The sequence below is a fragment of the Pholcus phalangioides genome, unplaced genomic scaffold (genome assembly GCF_987345545.1).
Source record: "Pholcus phalangioides strain wild (caught in Gottingen) unplaced genomic scaffold, Ppha-v1.0 ptg000017l_1, whole genome shotgun sequence".
In the NCBI taxonomy this organism is placed as follows: Eukaryota; Metazoa; Arthropoda; class Arachnida; order Araneae; family Pholcidae; genus Pholcus; species Pholcus phalangioides.
The window spans coordinates 21,303,999-21,328,684 of record NW_028301610.1 but is presented as its reverse complement, the minus strand read 5'-3'; the positions used below and the strand labels follow the sequence as shown (position 1 = coordinate 21,328,684).

At 37.3% G+C, this 24,686-nt stretch overlaps 2 protein-coding genes across 2 annotated transcripts; both read right to left on the bottom strand.

Annotated features, from left to right (window-relative positions):
• Positions 1-476: 476 nt before the first annotated feature.
• LOC149072536 (uncharacterized) lies at positions 477-989 on the bottom strand. The gene has a single exon (XM_089247233.1). It carries the CDS (start codon positions 987-989, stop codon positions 477-479), a length of 513 nt encoding a protein of 170 aa, XP_089103359.1.
• Positions 990-1,753: 764 nt separating this feature from the next.
• Positions 1,754-2,119, bottom strand: LOC149072535 (uncharacterized). The gene has a single exon (XM_089247231.1). It carries the CDS (start codon positions 2,117-2,119, stop codon positions 1,754-1,756), a length of 366 nt encoding a protein of 121 aa, XP_089103357.1.
• Between the last annotated feature and the right edge of the window lie 22,567 nt (positions 2,120-24,686).

Here is a 24,686-nt window from a genome sequence, read left to right as displayed (position 1 = left end):
GATAAACACAAACACTAGATACAAAATTACATGAAGACCAAGTCACTTCATTTCTCTTGAAGAGGGAGCAAACAAATTTTTGCTATGGATCGTTTGATCAGTCCAGTTTTAGTTTGTACAGTCACAACGCGAACCTTGTGATCTGGACCTGGAATGATTTCTTCGATTCTTCCAAGTAACCAGTTATCCTCCTTGACAATCGCCATGGCACCTGGTTGCACTTGGAGTTTGAGAAGTGCCTCTTATTTCGTTGCTGGAGCGAACTTAGGTAGTCCATCTGCCAACGCTTCCAGATGGTCTGAACAAATCGTGTTGTGAGCTGCCATCGAGATAGTCAGTTATCACCAAGGTGGCACAGGTCAGGCTCAACAACGGTGTTAAGTGATCGTCCAATCGAAAAGTGAGCTGGTGTTAGGACCTCAAAGTCATTGATGTCTGGCGATAGAGGTGTAAGTGGTCTGGAGTTCAATATGCCTTCAATTTGGGTCATTAACGGTCTGAAACTCTTCCAACGTGAGTTTGGAAGACCCAACAGTTCTTTTGAAATGGTGCTTGAAGGACTTGACACCAGTTTCCCACAAGTCTCCAAAATTTGGAGCTCTTGGAGGTAGGAAATTCCACGTGATTTCCTCGAAGGCGCAAAAATTAGCCACAGATTCATTAGGTTTCACAACTATCTGATGAAGACGTTTCAACTCTGTGTTGGCACCGACGAAATTAGTGTCATTGTCACTGAATATTGATGAGCATTTCCCCCGTCTAGCAAAAAACCTTTTTAGACGTGCAATAAATGCGTCCGCTGTCAAATCTGATACGAATTCTAGGTGGATTGTTTTAGTCACGAAACACACGAATAAAGCAACATAGATTTTATGCAATTGACCCTTTCTCTGACCCTCGAATTTTACGTAGAATGGGCTGCAAAAATCGACTCCACAAACGTTGAATGGAAAAGTTCTGTTTACTCTTTCCTTAGGCAAGTTGCCCATTATTTGCTCAAGAGTGGTCGGTTGTGTACGGAAGCATGTTACACACTCGTGAACTATTTTTCTTGCAAGGTTTCTTGCACCAACAACCCAAAAAGTTTGGCGAACGAGATGCAGTAATGTTTGAGAACCTACATGCAGGTGTTTACGGTGATAGTATTCGAAAATCAGTCTCGTTAGTCGGTGTTTGGCTGGTAGAATTATCTGGTGTTTTTGATTGTACGAAATGTCTGCTTCATTTATGCGACCACCAACGCGAAGCAATCCTTCTTGATCGATGAAGGGATTAAGATTTTTCAATTTGCTTTTAGTGGAGACTTGAGCCCCTTGCTTCAAGTTCCTCAGTTCCTCACCAAATTCCCTTTTGAACTATCTGGATTATTTTTATTCTTGCCACGTTAAGTACTTGGGCAGTGAGTGGACCTGATTTTTTATCTGTCTTAGATCTGGCATTAGAACAAAATCTAAGAACGTAAGCAACTATTTTAATGGTGGTTGTGTATCTGCTGGCCTTCGTTATTATGGGTGTTACAACGTCATCAACACTGGCTACCAATGAATGTTCAACGTATTTCTTGAATTCACTTGCAAATGTCTCATCCTCAGCTGCCAACGTAGGTGGATCCAAATCAAAACTATGTTCTGATCTCAAATAATCAGGTCCGCTCCACCACAATTCGTTGTGAATTAATTTGTCAGGAGACAAGCCACGTGACACCATATCTGCTGGATTGTCTTCGGATCTAACATGGCACCACTTATATCCACTAGTTATTTCCTGAATAACTGCCACTATTGACTACAAAAGTTTTCAACAAATGAGGTGAGGTGTTGATCCATGCCAGAACAATTTTTGAATCTGGCCACAAAATAATTTTCTTAAGGTCTAACCTTAGAGATTCTACGACTTTACTGATCAGCTTGGACAGCAACACTGCTGCACACAATTCTAAACGAGCTATAGTAGCCACCTTGAGTGGAGCCACTCTTGACTTACAACACAAAAGCTTAACACTGGGCACATTGTCAGAAAGACACCGCACGTAAACTGCTGCGCCATAAGCTTCAGAAGAAGCATCAGCGAATCCATGTATTTCAGTCGATCGACCTTCACCAGATAATGATGTATACATTGATCGTTATTGCTTAACAACATGCAGGGCAGTAGTAAACTTGCACCATTCGGTTGCTTCCTTTTTTGGAAGCGTATTATTCCCGTCCAATTTCAACAGCCACAAACGCTGCATGAATATTTTGGCCTTGACTATGATAGGCCCTAGCAAACCCAAAGGGTCAAACAGTCTCGTTATATCCGAGAGAACGGTGCGTTTGGTGTAATCGGAAGATAGGTTTGAGCTTACCTTGAAAGTGAAATAGTCCCTTTGGGGATTCCAAGCGAAGCCCAACGTTTTCAGTGACATTGGATACAGTTTTGATGGCAAGGACATTCTCGTGATGGTTGACTGCGTTTAGCAGTGTCGAATTGGAACACCACTTGTGAAGTGTCATTCCACAAGTTTGGAGCATCTGTATCAATTAACGCTGAAGCTGTAGAGCGTCATGTAGCTCATGTGCACCAGGCAAGATGTCATCCACATAAAAGTCCGAGATTGCAATCTTGGACGCATAAGGAAACAGAGATTGTTCGTCTAGCGCAAGCTGTTTCAGCACACGTGTAGCTAAATACGGAGCACAAGCTGTACCGTAGGTGACAGTCAGTAATCTAAACACCTTAACAGGATCGTTCAGATTTTCTTTCCACACGATTCTCTGCAAATCACAATGGCTGGATTCAACCAGAATTTGCCGATATATTTTTGCAATGTCGGCGGTGAAAGCATATCTATGTTGACGAAATCTCATCATAATTGAGAATAAATCCTGTTGAATGGTTCTACCATTCAAGAGCGAATGGTTAAGAGACACTCTGAAGAAGAGACGGCGGATGCATCAAAGACAACGTGAAGTTTTATACTCGCACTATCAAGTCGGTGAACGCCATGATGTGGAATATAGTAGGTGTTGTGATCAACTGCAACAGAGGTGAGTTCTTCCATGTGTCCCAAATCCTCATACTCCTTCATGAAGGACACGTAAAGCTTTTTCATATCTCCATCCTTGTCTAGTCGTTTGCACGTTGCGTTCAATCTTCTACTAGCCATGGCCAAAGAATCGCCCAATTGTGTTTGATCTGATTTAAGAGGTAGTTGCACTACATATCTACCTGCCTCATTTCTGAAATGAGTTTCACAAAAATGCTTTTCACAAAGAAATGCCTCAGTACTTTCAATAAGCTTGTTTTAGTTAACGGATTCCAAGTCCCAGAATCTTCTCAAGGTGTTATCTAAATGTTCTAATTCATTCGACAAGTGACAATATCGCACATTACTTTCGGTTTGGTTTTGCACAGCACCGCAAACTATCCAACCAAAAACAGTTTCTTGCAACGATATTTTAGATGTGGTAATCCGATGTTCGCACAAAATCTCAAAGAAGATTTCGGCACCCAATAAAATGTCGATTCTATTCGGAACATCAAAGTCAGGATCTGTTAGCCATATATTCTCTGGATGGGAAACTTCAGATTTGTTGATATATCTGGAAGGACTGAAACCCATCACTTTCGGAACTATTAGCAACTCGAATGAGCGCCTAAACTTGTCATCTGAAGATGAAATTGCTGGTTTATGGACATGCTGGTTTATGTTTACTGGTAAGCCGCTATTAATAAATTACTTCACTCAGAGCATCTGTTTTAAGATTTGCAATGTTTAATGTTCTCAGGTGCTTCAGAACGTTGTCTAGCAAGGCTCTCAAATCTTTAGCCGACTCTTGGGTGATATTAGGGATTGCAATTAATGCATTGATATGCGTATTAACAATTAAACGTTTATTTTCGAACCGTTTCTCTAGTGCAGAGAATAACGAATCGAAGGTGTCTTCAATGCTTTGGACCTGTCTAGCTTCACCTTTTAAGGCAGCTTGTAAATAATACAGTTTTTGTACATCGGAAAGGTTATTATTTTCGGTGATCAGAGAATTAAACTGATTTTTGAACAAGGTCCACGCTTCATATTTACCACTAAATTGTGGCAGGGGAATTTCTGGCAGTTTTACGTTTTGCTTAGAGGAATTAGTTTCGATTTTACTTGGAACGAAACTCAACATACTCAAACGGATTTTCAATATCCTCTGATTTTTCTTCAATTTCACAGAGCTCTACATTTAGAGCTTCGAACTCATCTTTTAAAACTTCATAATATTTCAATTTCAACTCTTCAAAATTGTTTTTTGTCGTGTTTAATGTTTCTTTTCTGCATTTAATTACTGCCTCACTATCACTTTCATTATCTGACTAGAATTTATCAAGTCTGGTGATTTGGGCCTTGACGTTGCCCATGCGTCGACTCAACACAGTTAAATTCGCCATCGTGCGAAACGAAATACGAAATTGGTGAAATTCTACTTAATTTCTTGTAATGTCTTGTGGAAAAGTTGAGTATCCAAAGTTGAGCTGATTCACTAATCAACTATCAATCTATAGGTTCACTGGTGTTCCTGCGATGACGGACCAAAACCCATAGTCAATACCATGAACTCAAACACACACCTGTGTTTTTAAACTCAACAACATTTAATTCTTTAAGAAGGGTGATTCAATAATGCGTCAATGAAACGCAGGGGAATTACATAAGACAACCTCCCACTGGAGGGTTGTGATATACACTCTTACACATTTCTCCCCAGAGAGAGACATAATAATAAGAAATACACAAGAAAAGAAAAGCGAAAGTTGACAGCCGACCAGTTCACGTATTAACTCTCGAAATTGATATCACTAGATCTTTTCATCACGACTCGTTTGTGCATCTGAAGACACCTAGTAATGTCGAGGTGGAAGGTCTACAAAAGTTAGAGATTTTCTACTGAATAAAAACACAACAGAAATGTGAAAAAAAAGTTTTCGTGTCAGTTATATTTACTATACAACATTCTGATAGAATTACAATTATAAAAATCTTTATAATTGTATCTTGTGAGCTCTCTTTGCAACAAATATTTTAATTATTTCATCGAAAAAAATGGTTGACGCTCTTTTGTGTTCAATCGAGATGATACTTAAATTATAAAGTCTTTCTTGGCCCCCACATTGCTTCTCACAAATAGTTTTTAATAATCTTCAATTTACACTAAAACTTCTTTCACTGGAAGTGAGAGAAATATTTTGAGTGCAGTAGTAATGTTTAGAAATCCCTCTTTCAGTCTACTTCGGTGCATTAAACTTGGAAGGATCGATCCTGGTGCAGTTTTGAAAGCATCGTCAATGGCTAAGGAGTGATACTTGAAGCTCTCAATTTCTAGAAGAAACACTGATGACATTTGTGAGAAAGAATATGTTCTGGAGAAATTTTGAGCCCTGTTTGACCCCGAAAAATTTTCATTTGTATTCATTTTACCAACAAATAACTTCCAGGGCTCCCAATCAAGAATCCGGGACTCAATTCGCAGAATTTTGGAATGCAATTCATCCAGGGTCCCCCAAAATGACACTTGTCAACTTCCACATGGGACCCCCGACCTGGAAGCTTGTCGGACATCCCCTCTATGAGGGCCACGAAAATTTTTTATTTGTATTCATTTCACCAACGAATAAAATCCACGGCCCCAACCAATTACCCGTGATCACAATACGCAGATTTTTAGTGGGGGCACCAAACTGAATTTATCTCGGGCTTCACTGTTGCAAATTTCACAATGTTAAACAACAAAAATGATTGAGATTCATCCAAGGCCCCGGAAATGAAACCTGCCAACTTTTATATGGGAGCTCCCGACCCGGAGACTTGTCGGACATCCCCCTGTGAGGGCCATGAAAATTTTTTATTTGCAATCATTTTAACAATAAATAAAATCTAGGGCCGCCCAATCAAGGAGCCGGAATCCAATTCACAAATTTTTATGGAGCCCCTGACTGGTTATATCTTGGGCTTCCGCTATTGCAAATTTTTCAACATTAAAGCAGCAAGAAAACAATGAGATCCATCAAGGGCCCCCTGGAAATGAAACCTTTTAACTTCCCCATGAAGGTATATGTGCAATGCTCCCCCCCCCCCGGTACCCCAACCCTGTGTGTTGGGAGAAATGGTGATATGTATATTATACATACCTCTCGGCATGACCCCTACAAGGGCAGGGCTGACGGGCGAGAACGATTCTTTCCACTTTTTGATTTTTCACACTATAAATTAACCACAAAGGGGCCCCATGAGAAAGCTGGTTTGGGGCCCCACCAATTATCCTGCTTGAGGGCCCTGCTGCAGGATGTGGGGGCCACGCTTTTCGGTACATGCCCATAATTTGGTCCCTATGGGTCAAACGGTTTCCGATATATTCAAGAGTTAAATGAAAACTTCACCCAAAATCGTTATACCGACTTCCGTAACACACCAAAAAACGAAAACAATTTCCGCTGCATAGAAAAAGGCCATTTTCGAGTTTGTGATTTTATATTATAGAGTTTACACCCATTACGCGTATATGCAGTATAATATCGTGCATAGTTTTTGTTTTAACGAATTTAAGTTTTACTCTCCGGTTGCCTAATTCTTTGAATTTTTCTTTCGTAATGTCATTGAAACTTTTATATAACGTATGTAAATCAATATCTGAGGAGTCTGGGTCGTCAAAAATAAACTTTTCTAATATATCGATTGCCTTCATGCCTTAAGGGCCATTCAAGTATTACGTCAGCAGATTTTTAGCCATTTTTGACCCCCCTCAGCATTTCGTCAGCAGCTTAGAATATTTCATATCTTCAAAAAGGGTGATTGATGACGTATGCAACCTTCATACCCCACCCCCCCCCCATCATCAATAGTCAGCAAATCCGAAAGTCCTTCGATGCTGACGTAATACTTGAATGACCCCTTATATACACAGGAAAAAGTGGTCTTCTATTCCTCAAAAACAGTTCTTCAGTGATTCGATTCGCTCAGTTTGATCATTGCTCTACTGTCACCCTACTTAAATGTCGTAAAAATAAACCCATCTCGTCCCCCCCCCCAATCTCTCACCCTTACGCCTTCTAATCTGCTTATTCACATCCGCCTCTTCTGACTCCAACAGCCCTCCCAGAATCGTGTCCTCCGGCTTTCAACACTGCCGTCCTCCTCTGTCCACTTCAGTGATGGTAACCTCTTCCAGCGAGATTTCCCTCAAAAAATTTCCCACGCACTCAGAAAAATGTGCTGCCATCTAGCGTGGAAAATACATAATCATGTATTTTACAATAGAAAAGTACTGCACTGCATTAGTTTATTTTTTGCAAAAATTCTTTTGTTTTGATACACTCAAAATTTCCCACAGATGCTAAGAGATTTCCCACTTGGGTAAATTTTGGCCAATTTTTCCCACGAATATGGGAAATTTCCCACGAGTTACCATCACTGGTCCACTTTCTGTCTGTGACTGTCCACTGCCTGTGACTGATTGAAGAAGAATGTTCTCTTCCCCCTTCCCCGGGACATTACCAACTTTATAATGTTATTTTTGAGTCACCCGTTTTCCTTTTTCTCAAAGAAAGTCATAAAAATCATCGCCGCCCCCCCCCAGGAAAAAAAGATGTTTTTGCCCCACAGCTTTTTTTTTAGTTTCCGTCATATTGGGTGATGTCCCGATTCGTCCTTTCCCGTTTCATCCTTGGGTCAAAATAGTGCCGTTTCATCCGAGGTGATAACGTGATTTTATCCGCTCTTATATCCCCTCTTTGTTATCAAAATTACACCTCAATGGGGGGGGGGTTAACATGTCGAGTACCCGTTGTTCGTTGTAGCTATTGTACTTGATGTGCCCATTGGCTACCTACCCAAACTGGAAAAAAAATCGTACCAGAGTAATTGTATTACATTATTACATACACAGTACCTTCATAAGCGAGATACATAAGTGAATCTTGCATAACTCGGAAATAAGGTATTTAATTTCGAAAGTATGAATAACATGGACTTCATCAAAACCAAACGTAGTCGTCCGGCATTGCTTTATGAAGAACGATCGTATACATTAAAAGTTATATTGAAGAGCAACAACAAACGCTGGATATGTAGAGATGCTAACTGCAATGGCGTTTTACTCACGACTCCGGAAGATAAAGTGTTGTTTGAACGAAACCATTTCTGTGTGCCTGATGTTGCCAAGGTGCAAGTCCAGAAATATGTCGCTGCATGCAAGAAGAGGGTTCGCGAAGAACTCACTCCAATGCAGGAAATTTATAAAGAAACATTTTCATCGGCGAAAGATTTTGGACTAGATTTTGTGACAGAAGTTCCACAATTTAAAACTCTCAAATCTTCAATGTACCGGCAACGGCATGATGAATTAGGATTTCCCGCTTCAGCAAATCGGGAAAATATTTTGCCCGAAAAGTACAAAGAAAACTTTCTCATTATTGACGATGGTTCCATAGAAAGAATGATGGTATTCTGTTCTGAGGAGGCAGTAACGAAGAAATAAGTTGTTCTGGCCATTTACGCCTTATATACGTTTCTTCTTTCTTATTAGGTAATAAGATTGCTCACTTTCCAACAGAAATCGTTCCCACAGTGGTCTCCAAAATACTGGAAAATTGATTTTGAAGTTGCAATTTTCAATGCAGTGAAAAAGGTGTTTCCGCGTTGTTAAGTTAAAGGCTGTAATTACCATTTTAATCAGTCGTTATGGCGCAAAATTCAAAGCTTGGGTCTAACATCAGAATACGTAAAGACTGAATGCATCAGACTTCATATACGTATGTTTGCAGCTCTTGTTTTCATTCCACCAGAATGCGTAGATGACGGATTTGTATGTATAATGGAGGATGCGCCAGAAAATTCTGCTCTTCAGAAATTGGATGATTATATGGTTGACCAGTGGATAGACAACCCTACCATAGGTAGAATTTGGAACAGCAGACTTAATACGTTGATGAAGAAATGCCATCCAAATATATTAGAGCTTTCAATTAAGTTGAAAGAAGTATGACGCATTGAAAGAAATCAGAAATATTTAAATATGCCCGCTAAAAAAAAGGGCAAAGAAAATACATGAATTTGGATGACATCATCGAGAAGACAGTCAAAGATTTTGAAAGTGGTAAGAAGTCACTGAAGGAATGCTTACGAGCTTTGGCATTCACAGTAAAACTAAGATGACTATCATTGGCTAGCCAGTATTACTATTCAAGTAACTTTATAAATAATTCACTTTAAGTAGTTTATATATAGCAACCACTGTATATTTTTTGACGGAAAATCGGACTATCTCTTCGAGGGAGAATGCCTATATACGGTTAAAAATTTGAGTATTTTTCCAGTTCTTTTAATCTTTTATTAGCAGTATTTAGTATTCATATCACTGTTTATTTGCTCTCTGGCATGAATGACGTCATCGCGATATTTAATGAATAAATTTTGTTTTGATTCAAATCAAATGAGTTACTGTTATAAGATTGAAATGTTTTCTGGGGAACTCCCGTTATTGCGTCTCCGTTTTAGTGAATTTTAATTAAGTGAATTGTTAATAAGTTCTCCATTTTTAATGGAAGTCATGGGTTGGCTTTATATGGGGACGACGAGAGAAAAAAAACTAAACGGGGCAATGAAACAATGTTTTAGAAACTATTAATTAAAAAATAATTTTTTCCTCAAAATTATTTTTTTTTCCAATTTTTCTATTTAATTCTTTATAACTCGCCGCATTGAAATTTTTTTTGCACAAAAACGGATGTAAAATTGATCTATCGGCATAATTTTCATTGGAGTAATATATCAACATCAGGGCTCCACAAATGAAAAAAAAAATTAGGCGCCAGACAAATTTCTCTCGGCACAGGGGTATATAATTACGGGAAAACTATACAGTTTGCCGTGATTTGAATGTTGTCTATAAACACATCAAAGTTTGCCAAGCACAGTTGAATAGGTTTTGCCTCGAATTTTATTTCCAATTACCTCAATTCGGTGTGATTTTATAAATCTCTGAACACGTAAAATATTCCAGCTCCTCTCAAAAAATAACACCAACAGGAAATCGACTCTATCTGGATAGATAAGTATTGCACATATGTAGTAGTATTTTGTAAGAAAATGACACTAAAAAATGTACTTTCTGAAATGGCAAAAAAAAAAAAAAGAAAGAAATTGGTATAATGCAGTGTTTCTCAAGCTTTCTGAAAACAAGGACCATTAAAATGTCTGAAACAATTTGACGTACCACTTGTGACCCGTATTACGGGACATTCTTGTACTTTTGGTTGTTCGGAATATTTTTTTTATCCATTTAACCCGTTTTTTAACGATACTTATTTCAAGCTGTAATGTTTACTAAAGAGTCGTGAATACACACATAGGAAGCGTTTTCATAATGTAAAATAATATTGTGATAATTATGGCATGAATTATAAATATTCATCTCGCAGTTATTAGATCCCATATCTTTGTTTCGTTCTGTTTGTCAGGTTTAACGGTTAGTCTTTGTTTTTTTTTGGAATTACAATTGGGATTGTACCTACTTCTGACAATGTTTTTGGTGACAATTGGCGATGTCCAGTATTTTACGGATTATTAATCAAGATCCCAGTTCATTGAATTTTATTTTTTTCAATGACAAATATGGTCAGCAGATCGTTTAATATTTTTTCCGTGAAATTCATTTTTGTTAACTGCGATTTGTAACAACTCTCTATTTTCACGCCCTTCAGCAATTTTATCAGTAATTAGCAAATTGCACTTGAAGCAAAAAATTTCAATTTTTGACCAATAAGCAATTTGTACACGGAACCATGGGCAGATCTAGAGCTCGCTGTTGGTAGGGGTGATTTCACAAAGTTGTCCCGTGTTTTTCGGGGCTGTCCCGTTTTTTTTCTCCGTCCCGACTTTTTTGGAAAAATGTCCGGTTTTTCCCGTTTTTTATTCGAAGTTTTCTTGAATTTATTTAATCAAAAATGTTGATACATGTAATTTTCAACGGATTGATTGAATGCAATGTTATCATAGAGACAATCTGAAAATTTCACGAATTATCGCATGTCGATTGGGAGGGGGTTGGGGGTGATATGATCCCCCCCCCCCCAGATCCACGCCTGTATTGGACCATGAAGTTTTAATTGCGTTATGCAATGCATATCGAAGTACGTTTGCAACTCACTTTCAACCACATTTTTTACAAAAATAAATGAATAAATGAGTGTTTTTTATTTAAAAAAAACTGATTATATTTGGATACGAAAGAATTGAACCATGACACATATTTTTCCCATTCTACAAATTTTTTCTGAATCAGTTTTGAATTAATGAATTTTCAAAAAAGATTTTACTCTAATGGCGGTGTCAATGTTTACGATAGTCACTAGTCGGTGTCACTACGATAGAAGTCGTTTCCACAGAGAGAGCAACGTTCCTTAACCATGGTACAGGTGGTACGCAGGCAGATTTGGTAATTTATCTCTAACGGACCAAAATATTACTGAATTGTTGTAATCGATATAAGTACAGTAATACCCTTATGATTTAAAATAGAAAACTAGAACTTCGTTCTACGGGTAAACATATCTCAACGAAAAAAATACGGGACATAATTGTAGCCAGAAACTGCAGTTTACGACGAATTTGTATTATTATTTCTGAAACTGAAGGACGGAAAAGTAAAAAAATTCATTTCAATATAATTAATTTCATCAAGACTTGGGTGATCATATTTCATTCAGAAAAATACGGGAAATTGGGAGCTTAAATATAGTAGAATACGGAATATCGGCAATTTTCACGAAAAACTTAGTCATAAGACGGCAAAATCACCAGTTATTGATCATAAGGTATCAAGTACTTTTGGGGAGGGCAGTGAAGAATTTGCTGCAAATCGCAATGTAGTTCGCGGGGAAAAAACTTATAACACAACATATAATTTGCGGTGTTTGGTCAGAACATAACTCCAAAATCACATTTTTGAGATATAAGCATTTTCATTGCCATTTTAAAAATCAAAAATAAAGCATATACACAAATATCAAATATACAAAGAAAAATATTATACATTAGCATGTTGTTTAGCCGTACGGCACGTATTTGTGCATTTATCTCACTTGTAATTAGTTATAATTAGCAAGACTTGCATTTAGATCAAATAGCCATTTTTTGGAGATATCATGTTCTGAACAACTACCACAGAAGATGTATTACGATAATTACGCATAAATATGAATAATCAATTTATAAGAGATGAAAATTATCTTCATTCATAATTTCAGTAAAGATTGTCAATTTAAATATGTCTCGTAGAAAAAAAATGGAGAACGACCAAAAATACAGGAATATCACTCAAAATACTGGACATTCCTGTATAATACTATGTATTTTACTCCTGAATTTAAATGTCCTGTAAAAGGTTGAGAAACGGCCATGGGGAGGGGAAATAAGAAATCGGATGAAACGCGACTATTTTGACCTATTAGGATGCATCGGGAAAGAACGAAACGGTACCTAGCCTAAATTTGCTTGTCCGTATACACGAGACTCAAGCTTGTACGCAGGACAAAAGAGAACGTGCATTGAATTTTATTTTTAGAAATTACTTGCGGGGGGGGGGGGGGGTCAGTAGCTCCTTAAAAAATTTATTGGGGAGAGGGGCTTAAAAGGTCCTAGGTTTCGGTGCCTATGCTATCTATTAATGCTTATCAAGAGCGCTATCCGTAACCGCACTTATTATGACAATAAGGATAAAAGGGAAAGTTTTGGTACCATCTCCGAAAACAATTATCGTTTCCCCTTCGAATATTGCGAAGAATATACGGATAGGGGCAATACACGCTCCTCCAGCATCGGATGATAGAAACTTCTTCTCGCGATGGTGTCGATTTAGTAGAAAATTTATTAAAATTTATTTTTTTGACTTGAAATTTTTTTTACGGTGACTTTATGTGCATCGTTTTCTTTCAAGGAAAAACACTATTTTCGTACGACCTTTCAGGAGTGATTCCACTCAATTCGAAATCGACTCATTTTTAAGCATCGCAGTATGTTAATAGTATGGTGGAATTACCTTTTTAGCAATGTAGAACGCAAAAAACCAACGATATTCGTTAAAAATACACGGAAATAAACGCCAATGAATTTCCGAGTATTTTTTAGTGAACATCGTTGGTTTTTTTTTTTGTGTGTTCTATATTAATAGTATTACTCAATGATATAATTATATTGTCAATCATATCTCTCTGAAAGGATTTGTTATTACATTTTTACGTTTAATTAGCGGGGTTTAATGCGGATTTTTTTCCTTTTAATATGTTTGAGCTGAAAGGGTTGAAATTCATTGCAATGTTAACTAGATTTCAAATATGTTCATAAAACAATGGTAAATATTTAGAATGATAATGTCATTCGGAATTATATGTAGAAGAAAACAAAGAGTCAATTGCAATCCCCCCGATGCTTGCCAGTTTTAATCAAGAAAGAAGTGAGAGACCTACGCTTGAAATAATGTAAAATTACATTTTCTTAAAATATGGACCTATATAATATCGCAGTAACTGGCGATTTGAAAAACAAATGGCAGCTAAGCGAAGTCCGACTTGGACACGAAGAGGTCCTGGGCAAGGCAGGAATTAGGGCCTCTGTGACTTGAGTGCAAATATTTTGTTTACCCAACGAATACAATGCCGGGATGTTTTATATAGGAAATTATCTAAATATGACATGAATGTCGCTCTCCACTTGTTAATACAAGATATACGGAAGACTGGATGTTGTGAAGATATTTATTATTTCAGATGTTTATTTTTTAAGGAAGGAAAAAAAAAAAAACTCATCTCTGCCTCCACCGGGAGTCGAACCCGGGTCCCTCGATTGCCGGACAGAGCACTCGTCCGGCAATCGAGGGACCCGGGTTCGACTCCCGGTGGAGGCAGAGATGAGTTTTTTTTTTTTTTCCTTCCTTAAAAAATAAAACATCTGAAATAATAAATATCTTCACAACATCCAGTCTTCCGTATATCTTGTATTAACAAGTGGAGAGCGACATTCATGTCATATATATAGCCCTCTGGTGGCTCGTCGTCAATGAGCTATTAGCTGATCGGTTTCACCGTCCATTGCACGGTTCCGTTCGGCATATACGCTCTAGCGAAGGAAAATCTCTATCTCCTCTGTAGCTTAGTGGTCAGAGCACTCGTCCGGCAATCGAGGGACCCGGGTTCGACTCCCGGTGGAGGCAGAGATGAGTTTTTTTTTCCTTCCTTAAAAAATAAACATCTGAAATAATAAATATCTTCACAACATCCAGTCTTCCGTATATCTTGAATTATCTAAATATTAGATGTCTTTTTTTTTTTTTATTCGTTCATTATCTTCGTTGGCGAGAAACTCCATTTTCTCCTGTGGAACCGTTCACACCCGAAATAACATGACAGAAAATAAGGTAATATAACAAAAAATACGTTCGTTTCAGAATTTACTTGGATAACAAACCAAAAACATCAGCGAATGTCTCACGAGCTCCCAAGATTGATAATTTCAAAAACAAAATTTATTTTAACGATTAAATTTTGAATTTTTTCACAAACTTTATTGTTGAACATTTTGAGTTCAAATCATTTATTGGTGTTATTTCTAATCGAAACTACGAATAATTATGTATCACATTTTATTAAATGACCAATTTTGCTTATGTGAGCAAAGTAGGCCATAGCCAGAATGCCCACGCGAAAGACACACTTGATTCTGACCACGGTTTCTGATTTGAATTGATGTATTTTTTCTGATGGGTTGATTACCAAATTATAAGCACAAGTGGGATCGCCGTTCTGCGCTGATAATGGTTGTATCAACGTGGTCACATCATAGTGGTGGTCTATCTATCCATACTTAGAATAACACAACCATAAATACATTATGTGTGGGCATTGTATAATATTTTATCATGTGTATATATTGTTTATAATTTTAGTTTTTAATTGGGTTGCTGTATTTTTGAAATATGACATCCATATTTGTTATGGGCATCTTTTTCTCAGCCACCTCGTTGGGCATTTTGCCTGTTGTGGCGTTGTATTTGTATTCATCCTTTGAAGGCGTAACGAAATGCTTTGGAGAATTCATAGCGTTTTCCTCCTTATTCGACTTTATCGTTGGTTCTTTCTTTAATTTACGAGGGAAAGGATTATTACAATTATAAATTGTAAATGTATTTATTGAAAATGTACAAGATTGAATTGTCGATTGGATTTTTACTAAAGACAAAACTAGAATAATTTTTTGGCAGTATTCTAGTGTTTGAAATAAAAACAACGGAACAGCTGGGACTCGTGTCCCACCTCTGATCACTTCGAAGGGGAAAAGTCATAAAGCAGTAGATTGCCCGGTAAATTTTGTTGCCGACCCTTGCTTCAGAGAGTGTGAACACGATTCTAGTGCGTTACAACAACACTAATTCTAATTAGATAGCCATGTGACCATATTTCTAAGACTGTCACTATATAATCGAAACCGCCGAGTAGTTTGCATCAATTCCATTTAAAATGTATGTGTGTTTCTAATGAAGCCGGGTGCAAGTGGCTTTGTTCGAACTTGAGTAATAAGGATTGGCTGAATTTTATTATCAATAAAAGGTTTATGCATTCACCGGAACTTATTTTATCAAAATCTTATTTTGTGCTCCATGTCAAAGTAAAGTAGAACACTGAACTCCAACATGCGTTGGTACGAATAATTTTGTATAAAAAATTTCTGGATACGCGATTTCATAGGAGTACGTAACACATGTTAAAGGTAGTTTAAATTGTTTCAGGAATGTGTAAGGTGCAGTTGACAATGGGGGAGAGAGAGATTAAAATAATATTTATTTTTTATGTAACGTGATCATCACGTATTCCCAAGAAATCCTCACAATCTGCAATGAAATAAATAATCTGTACTGAATGAAAATAACAATTTTCGATACTTTTCTTTTCGATCTCCAACAATAACAATTATCACATTTACAAGAAAAATTCACAGAAATAGCATTAAAAGACGGTCTGACGTTCAAATTGGAAGATGGCTATTAATTTTTATAGCTGCAAAAGCAAATATTGTACCTGGAATTTATGGGGATATACAGTGGAACCTCCCATAACGGACACTCCCCGTTTTTAGCGGACACCTCCAGTTACTAAACACTTTTTGAATTAGGTCAACGGGACTCCGGATACGAGACATCATTTAACTATCCATTAACGGACAGTCCTCGTTAGCGGCGAAAGTTTTCGGTCCCGTGAGTCAGTGCCGTCTTAACGCATGGGCTCCTGAAGAAAAGAGGGGTTTCAGAAAAACTAGAAGTAGTTGAATTTTCTGAGAAGTTTCCAGGTAGGGCTTTCAGAAAAATCACTTGGTTCATGAGAGAACTTAAGACGGCCCTACCGTGAGTGTCCGTTATTGAGAGGTTCTAATGTAGCTGAACATTTTTCATGTGCGAGATGTTTCAATGCAGTCACAAATCTTTCGACAAAACTCGAAATCACCTACAGATATTCAATTATTAGGATTTGAGAACGCTGCTTAGTAAAACCAAGCGACAATCTTGGAAAACATGTATTACTAACACACTTAGAAAACATCTATTAATAATAAAATTATTTTTTATTAAAACTAAGTAACAATTGTAGTTTTGTGTCTATTTTTTAACATTAATGGATATTTTTTGTGATGCGAATATTACTTTGACCACAATAAATGCAACTAAATGCATATGTTTTGTGCTATATGCATATGTTTATATTTTTATAATTCACAAATTTAATTTTTTTGTTTTGCAATGAAATTTACTGTCAATTTTTAATTGTAATTATTTTAGAATTTTGAACCCTTTTTACACTAGAAATGTTTCAGGAAAACATTGATGCAAAAAAATCGAAAATTCGTCACTGCATCTTTCAACTTTTTAATGTGGGTTTTTAACATCTCTTCCAGGGGGCGATGAGAAATTTTTGTTTTTGAAAAGGGGGCGATGGGATGAATAAGTTTGGGAAACACTAGTTTATAGTGACTCTCTCAGCGCATTGCAGGCACTGTGTTCCTTCAGTTTTCACACTCATCCTTTCATTCATACCATTTTTCATGAATTACGGTCGAATCCCGTTATAACGAACGCCAAGAGACCGGAGGAATCACTTCGTTAAAACGAAATTTCGTTATAAAGGAATTCCAGGTTACCTAACACCGCAGCTCGAACCACCACCAACATTGATAATAGTCTTTTGGTACCTGCCAGTGACCACTTCTCAAAGTGATGCATCGCCGCTGGCAGGATCATTGGAACAATCAAATTAATAACAAATTACATGCCATCAAGCCCACACTTGGCCATTGGCGTTCGAGCTGCAGGACTAATCGAAAGGAGGATGTTCTGCTTGCCCGGTTGCGCATAGGACACAGTCCTATCACACAATCATATCTTTTATTACGAGAGAGTCAGCCACAGTGCCCACATTGTCAAAGTCCATTGCTCAAGCTTTTACTTGTTCATATCATTTTACGACCGCTTTTGGTCAGAATCATCTCTCACTTCATGACATTTAATCTAACCATTGCGATGCATTTCGCATTTTTAAATTCATCAAGGCCATTGGTTTATACGACAAATTATAGTTTTTTACAATTCATGTCATTGTTTTACGTTCCTTTTTATCATGCGCAGTTTAATTTTTTGACATGGCAAAAGGACAATTTTTCTTATTTTTATATCATTTGTTTTGGCGCAGTTTGACCAAATTGGTCCTTGCGCCAATAAATTTAAAATCCAATCCTTTTCTAATCTCCAGATAAGTTTACAAGGGAGCAATACAAAAACCTGAAATTCCTTTATAAGTGATTTTCCGGTCTCTTGGAGTTCGTTATAACGGGATTCGACTGTATCATTAAAAATGTTATTTAACCCCTTCTTCGTCGGCGTTGCATGTCATACGTTCGGCTTTTTTGCGCCCGTATGGTCGGCGTCGCATGTCATGCGACGAAAAGAAAAATTGTAAAAAAGTATTTCTGAATATTTTTTGCTAAGAGATGGCGCAACTATAGTCTTACTATTTTTAGGTTGTAAAACAGTGTTTCTCAACTGCCGGGCCGCGAGTGATTAGCCGTTTGCCCGTTTCCCTCATTCATTTTCTGTTGGTCGTGTGTTTGACTGAGCTTTCAACTCACAAAAATGAACGAAACCGGGCCGCGGGCTCGCATAGGTTGAGAACCACTGTTGTAAAACTATTTTCCAGAACTTTTTCTGCGTATTTTTAATAATTCTTTTTATGCAGATATTTGTCTTAAATACCTCAAAGCAATAGATTTGATAAATATAGTATCAGAGCATTTTTTTAAAATTTAAAATTCACGTGCATTGCTGGAAAAACTAGAGCTCAGTGAATGAATGGGATATTACATGTACCACCAGTAGGTCGAGCAAAAAACTGCTTACTGACAAAAATATTTTGCATTATCTAATTCAGGATCGAACATGTACCGTTTTTCAGTAATAAAAAAAAATGCTTTTTTTTGGACCGGGTCCAAACGAACTCGAATGAAATGTCCTCGGGCTAAAATGGATTGCTCGTGTGTGGCCACCTTAAGTTTTAATTTGGCAACATATTTCCGTTAATGGACATAATTGACATAAATTTCCGTTCGGCAACTTAATCCGTTAATCCCAGTTGTTTTAATCTAATGACAATATTATATACATAGAGGGTTGATATTTATTGGGAGGTGCCGCGTGAATCGAAATATTCGATGAAGCGAGGGAAAGTTGCTAAACTTATTCGATCAAGCGGAGAACTTCATTTTTTTTCTACGGGAGGGATTTTAGTTCACATATATATCTACACAACATGGAAAAAAATTTACTCCACGTAAAAGGTGAGGCATTTTACACAGAGTTTAGTGATTTTTTTCCACCAAGATGTCATAAAACTACTCGGTCAAATTTTAATAACAGCGGATAGGATTATGCAGGAGTTACAACATGAAGACTAAGACTTCTTGACTTCAGTCGATTCTTAAATTCAACACATGCTATTCAGCAAGCAACACGTTGATTGATATTAAAGAAAATCCTGTGAGTAATTGTTTCGTTTGGTCAGAACATGATATCTCCAAAAAATGGCTTTTTGATCTAGTGGTAGGTCTTGCTAATTATAACTAATTAGAAGTGCACAAATACGTGTGTACGGCTAAACAACATGCTGACGTATGATATTTTCATTTGCATTTGTGTGTATGATTTATTTCTGATTTTTTAATGACAATGAAAATGCTTACATCTAAAAAATGTGATTTTGGTGTTGTCATGTTCTGACCAAACACCACAGAATTACTTATTATTCAATATTGATAGTCTAAACAAATAAATTTAAATTCTTTAACCACTTGCCTGATGGGTTTCTATTTTTTTCTTCTGCACAGAAAATGGCTGTTTTATTTTATCTCTTCATTGTATTCACATGTCTATGACCAGAAATAACAGTTACAGAAAATCATTCTTAACTTTTTTTCATTTAGAAATACTTTTATTACCTTATTTTGATATAATAAGAATTTGTTTTAAAGTTGTAATTCTATTTTTTTACATGGAATATAAGTAATCTAGATTTTAGATAGATTATGTAACAGAAAAAGATTATGTATCTAATTAATTAGATTACCAGTTTATGTATGTATGTAATACTAATGAAAATAGGAATATAATTATAGAAGTTTCCACCTATATATACTGTCACAGTGTGCAGTATGCTATAGACGTCTGCTGAGTAAAAAAAAGAACTTTAAAAGAAATGAGGAGAAAAGAGGAAAACACGGTGAAATCAGAACAGAAGCGCAAAAAAGATGACCAGAACCATAATTGGTCTATCGGCGTCTCAAATACTGCTGTAACAGCAGTCCATACCCATCTTCATTGACATTTTATTTCGCGTCCTTTATATTTACAAGGGCTTTAGGACCGCTTTAAAACAAATATTGTTTATGCAAATATACAAAACATGTATTCACATTACGTATATGTACTACATATACGTAATGTGAATACATGAATGCAAAATTTACTTCAAAGATGGTAGAATTTGCACAAACCTCACATGATCGGGATGGGGGAAAATCACACTTGGAAATTCCAACCGAAAAATACACATAGAGAAAGCAAAATAAAAAATTTCAGAGTGATTATAAAATAAAAAACCACACATAAACAAGAATTACGAATTTTCTTTTCCATTCAAATGCTTCTCATATTCTAAAAAATAAATAACTGCGGTATACATAACATAAAATATATCTCATTTCACATCTGATGTAGAAACAGAAAAAAATCAAAATTAAACGCAAATTAAAATCTGTTTCGTGCATAAAGATATTTTTCAAAAGCATGAACAAATTGTTCAGGATTCGCCTTTAATAAATTCATCCAAGAGAAACGATTGACATTTGGAATCGAGAGGCTAATAGCAAATTGAGGACGTTGTTCAATCCAATGTTTACAAATGAACATGAAACGCAGTGAAGTCTCAGGATCCGAACAATGGTCACAGATCGGAGATGAAATGTGATTTATTCTATGTAAATAATCTTTGATGGGTGCTCTGTTTGTAAACGATAAAAAAGTGTTTCATATTTTCGACTGTGAAAAAATCGCGAGTATAATTTAACACAGTTGAAGAAGTTGATTGCGTAGATATATTCCGTTTTGACAAGTAAAATACTGATCAACGTTGTTTTTAAAACAATTAAGAATATTTTCCATAAAAGTGAAAGAAGGAAAGTTTAAGTTAAGGAAAGTTCTTGTCGCAAGTCGTGCTACTTTATCGGCAATCGCGTTATATAAAATATTCTTATGGCCAGGAGTCCACACCAAAGTGATTGAATTAATGAAATGTTTTTTGCATGTGCGAGACAGAAATGTGTCAATAATGTTACAGAATGGGAACGGGGATTTACATTTTTCAAAGCAAAAAGTGATGCTTTGCTATCGGTAAAAATAACGTAATTACGTCTCTTTCAGATGATTTTGGAAGCTGCATATGCAATAGCGAGGCACTCTGCAGTAAAAACGGAGGAGTAATCATGAACTGAAGCCAGATTTTCGTCTCGTCAGTCGTGTGATGGCATGTGAAAACGCCATATTTGTTTTCCTCGTTCTTTTTGGCTTCGTTCGTGTTTTGATCAATTTTGTTTTTTGTTCGCGTTTTGATTTTTTTAAATTTTTTTCGTGTTTTCATTTCATTTGTTTTTTGCTTGTGTGTTGATGGAAGAGCAACTGATCGAACACGTTTGGTCAAATTCTCTGCTCTTTGACCCACCGAGAATACAGAAATCAAAATGCACGGAGAGAAAGGCTTGGGACGAGTTCGGAGAAAAAGTTTCAAGTCAGTAAACAAATTATTTATTTAGTCTTTGAAACTATAAAATTAAACAAGTATCTGAATATGAGATAAACATATATGTTACAACAAATTTTATTTATGCGATTATATATATAATAACCGGTTATTGTGGTCTTTACTAATCGTCTTGGTGAGTTTGACAAATTGCCCTAAATTTATCACTTTTACCGGTGATTATGCATAGTTACCCACACGCATCATCGGTAAATTTAATAACTAATAAAGAAATTGTAGCTTTTACTGGCGATTATGCATAATAACCATACGTCGCGTCGTTGGTACACATGATAAAACGTACTATATGATATACATAATAATTCATACATGTATTGTATCATTATATCTGAGTACGATAGTAAAATTTATTATCATTATATAGGGGCATGATCGTGAAATTTGTTATCATTGCATCGGGGTACGCTCGTAAAATTTGTTATTATATCGGGGTCTGACTATATTCATCAGACATAACTAATTTGGAATTTTTTGGTGTTTTATCTTACATAAAAGGGGTAATTTTTCAAAGTTTGTACTTACAATATTATGGCTACAGACCCCAGCCGTAGACATCGGATATGTTTTGAATTGCTCCCGTGTTTACATTTACACTGCTGGCCACCGTAAATGCAACACCCTGAAGGAAGCATGCAAATAATATGAAATTTACAACATGCATTAGCGGAGGTGAGATATGCAAATGATTAGAATTTCAGCGCAGACTCACATCACGCGCGCCTGTGGCGCCACTTCAAAGCGCTATTTAAGGCTTGGAGATTTCGACGATTTGAAGTACGGCAATTGTGTTTTTCTTGTGGTTTTTTCAAAAAAACGATCAATTATGCCTCGTAGAAAACAGCGATCATCTTTTGATTTAGTATCCGAGTTCGACAGAGGAAGGATAGTGGCCTACCGAGATTGTGGATTATCTTTCAGGGAAATCGGTAGTCGTGTTGGACGAAACCAAACAACTGTAATGCGGATATGTGATCGTTGGATGCAGGAGGGTACGACGGACCGACGTGTTCGATCGCATCCACCTCAGTGTACCACTTCACGTGATGACAGGCGTATTGTGCGTATGGCAGTGACGGATCGCTCAGCCACATCACGAACCATAGCACAGCACATGTGTCTGCGCGTACCATTCGACGCCGTTTACAGCAGAGTGGTCTGTCCGCAAGACGTACATTGCTTCGTCTACCCTTGACGCAGAACCACAGACGTCTCCGCTGCCAATGGTGCGATGAAAGAAGGATGTGGACGGCACAATGGAATGAAATTGTCTTTACTGACGAGTCACGCTTCTGTCTGCAACACCACGATGGTCGGATTCGAGTCTGGAGACACCGTGGAGAGAGGATGCTGAACAGCTGCGTTATGCACCGCCACATTGGTCCTGCACCGGGTATTATGGTATGGGGCGGTATTGGATATCACTCTCGCACTCCTCTAGTACGCATTGCCGGTACTTTAAAAAGCCAGCGCTACATCTCCGAGGTGTTGGAGCCAGTTGTCCTTCCTTACCTTCAGGGCTTGCCCACAGCCATATTTCAACAGGATAATGCGCGACCACACGTGGCACGCATTGTCCAAAGGTTCTTCGTCAATCGCCAAATTGAATTGCTTCCCTGGCGAGCTCGCTCTCCGGATCTTTCGCCGATAGAAAACATGTGGTCCATGGTTGCTCAACGATTGACCCAGATTACATCCCCAGCTGCCACACCAGATCAACTTTGGCAACGCGTAAAAGCTGCTTGGTCTGCTGTACCCCAAGAACACATCCAAAGTCTCTTTGAATCAATGCCGAGGCGTGTGGCAGCGGTGATCTCCAACAATGGCGGCTACTCTGCTACTGATTTTGGCAGGAACCACACTTCACAGAAGTCAATAAATTTAATCATTTGATGCTTGGTCAACATGTTATCTACAAAATAAATATTGTTGCGATATCTCGTCTTTCTTGGTGTTGCAATTTGGGTGGCCAGCAGTGTATATTAAGCGATAAAAAAGGGGATATTTATGCTACTTAATTAGTTTTTATTCATCGGTCATTATTAATATGCTGATTTCTGCAGTTGATTTTAGATGCCATGTTGGTTATTTCTTTGATGTGCAGTATTTAATTATCCCGAAAATGCGTATATCTGTGAACCAACAAGCGTCATATAGAGGGGAAAAATCTGGAAGTGTGTTCTATATTTTGCTTTACCTACTTGCGGCTGCAGTATCTACGGCGTTACTCTTTCGTTCCGGTATCGAGCGGAATCCAGGACCTGTCACTACAGGATTTTGGTTTCAAACCTCAAAGAACCTTGGTACGTACCCCGACTAGTGCACCTAATTCCACCTCCAAAAGGCCGCGGATTTTGTCGTCACCTGACCTTTCGAATGGTGGTCATTCTTCGAAATGTGAGTGCGAGAACTATTTCTTTGAAATTTGCTGTTATGTAATACAAGTGACGTTAATGATCTTAAATCTAAGGTTTGATATTTTTGAAAAGAATTTTGCTCAAATAAAGTCAGATGTTGAAAACCTGAAAACAAGCAACAAGTTTTTATTAGACCCAAACAAGGAGCTAGAGTCTAAGATCGCCACTCTTAAATGGAAACTGGTTGATCAGGAACAATACTCGCGTTCAAATAATATGATTTTTTACGCAATGGATGTCGACAAAAACTCCAGCTCTGGTGAATGTGAAGACAGACTCAAGGAATATTTGCATGCCGTGAAAATGCCGCCTCTGTGGCATTTGACATTGTGCATGTTCTCCCGCGTAATGGTGATACGAATCCTCCTGTTATTGCAAAATTTGTTGAGAGAACTGACAAAAATGAGGTACTTCAAACTTATCGTAAAATGAAGCGTGCAAAATTTTCAAAGTTCGATCCAGTTCCGAATTCAATTGCCTCCAATGTGAATAGAAGTCCAAGCGGAACTAATGACCCATCGGTAATAAGTAATCCAGCAGAAGAAAATTTCAGTGATGCAGCGCAACGCATAAAAATTAGTGAAGATTTCTGTCGTGTATTGAAAATAATCCGAGAGCAGTTAAAGCCAATTATGAGGGTGGCCATATTTAAAGGTAAGAAAGCAAGATTGCTGAAGGAATGCCTAGTTATAGAAGGTATGCGATTTACGTACGATTTAGACTCGAATACTTTGATTTCAACCAATGCTCATGATGATCTTTTGAGAACATTAATCAATGATTTACCTGCAAATAATAGACTAACGAGTAAGTCCTGAAAATGCGGCCGAGAGCCCGTGATTAAAA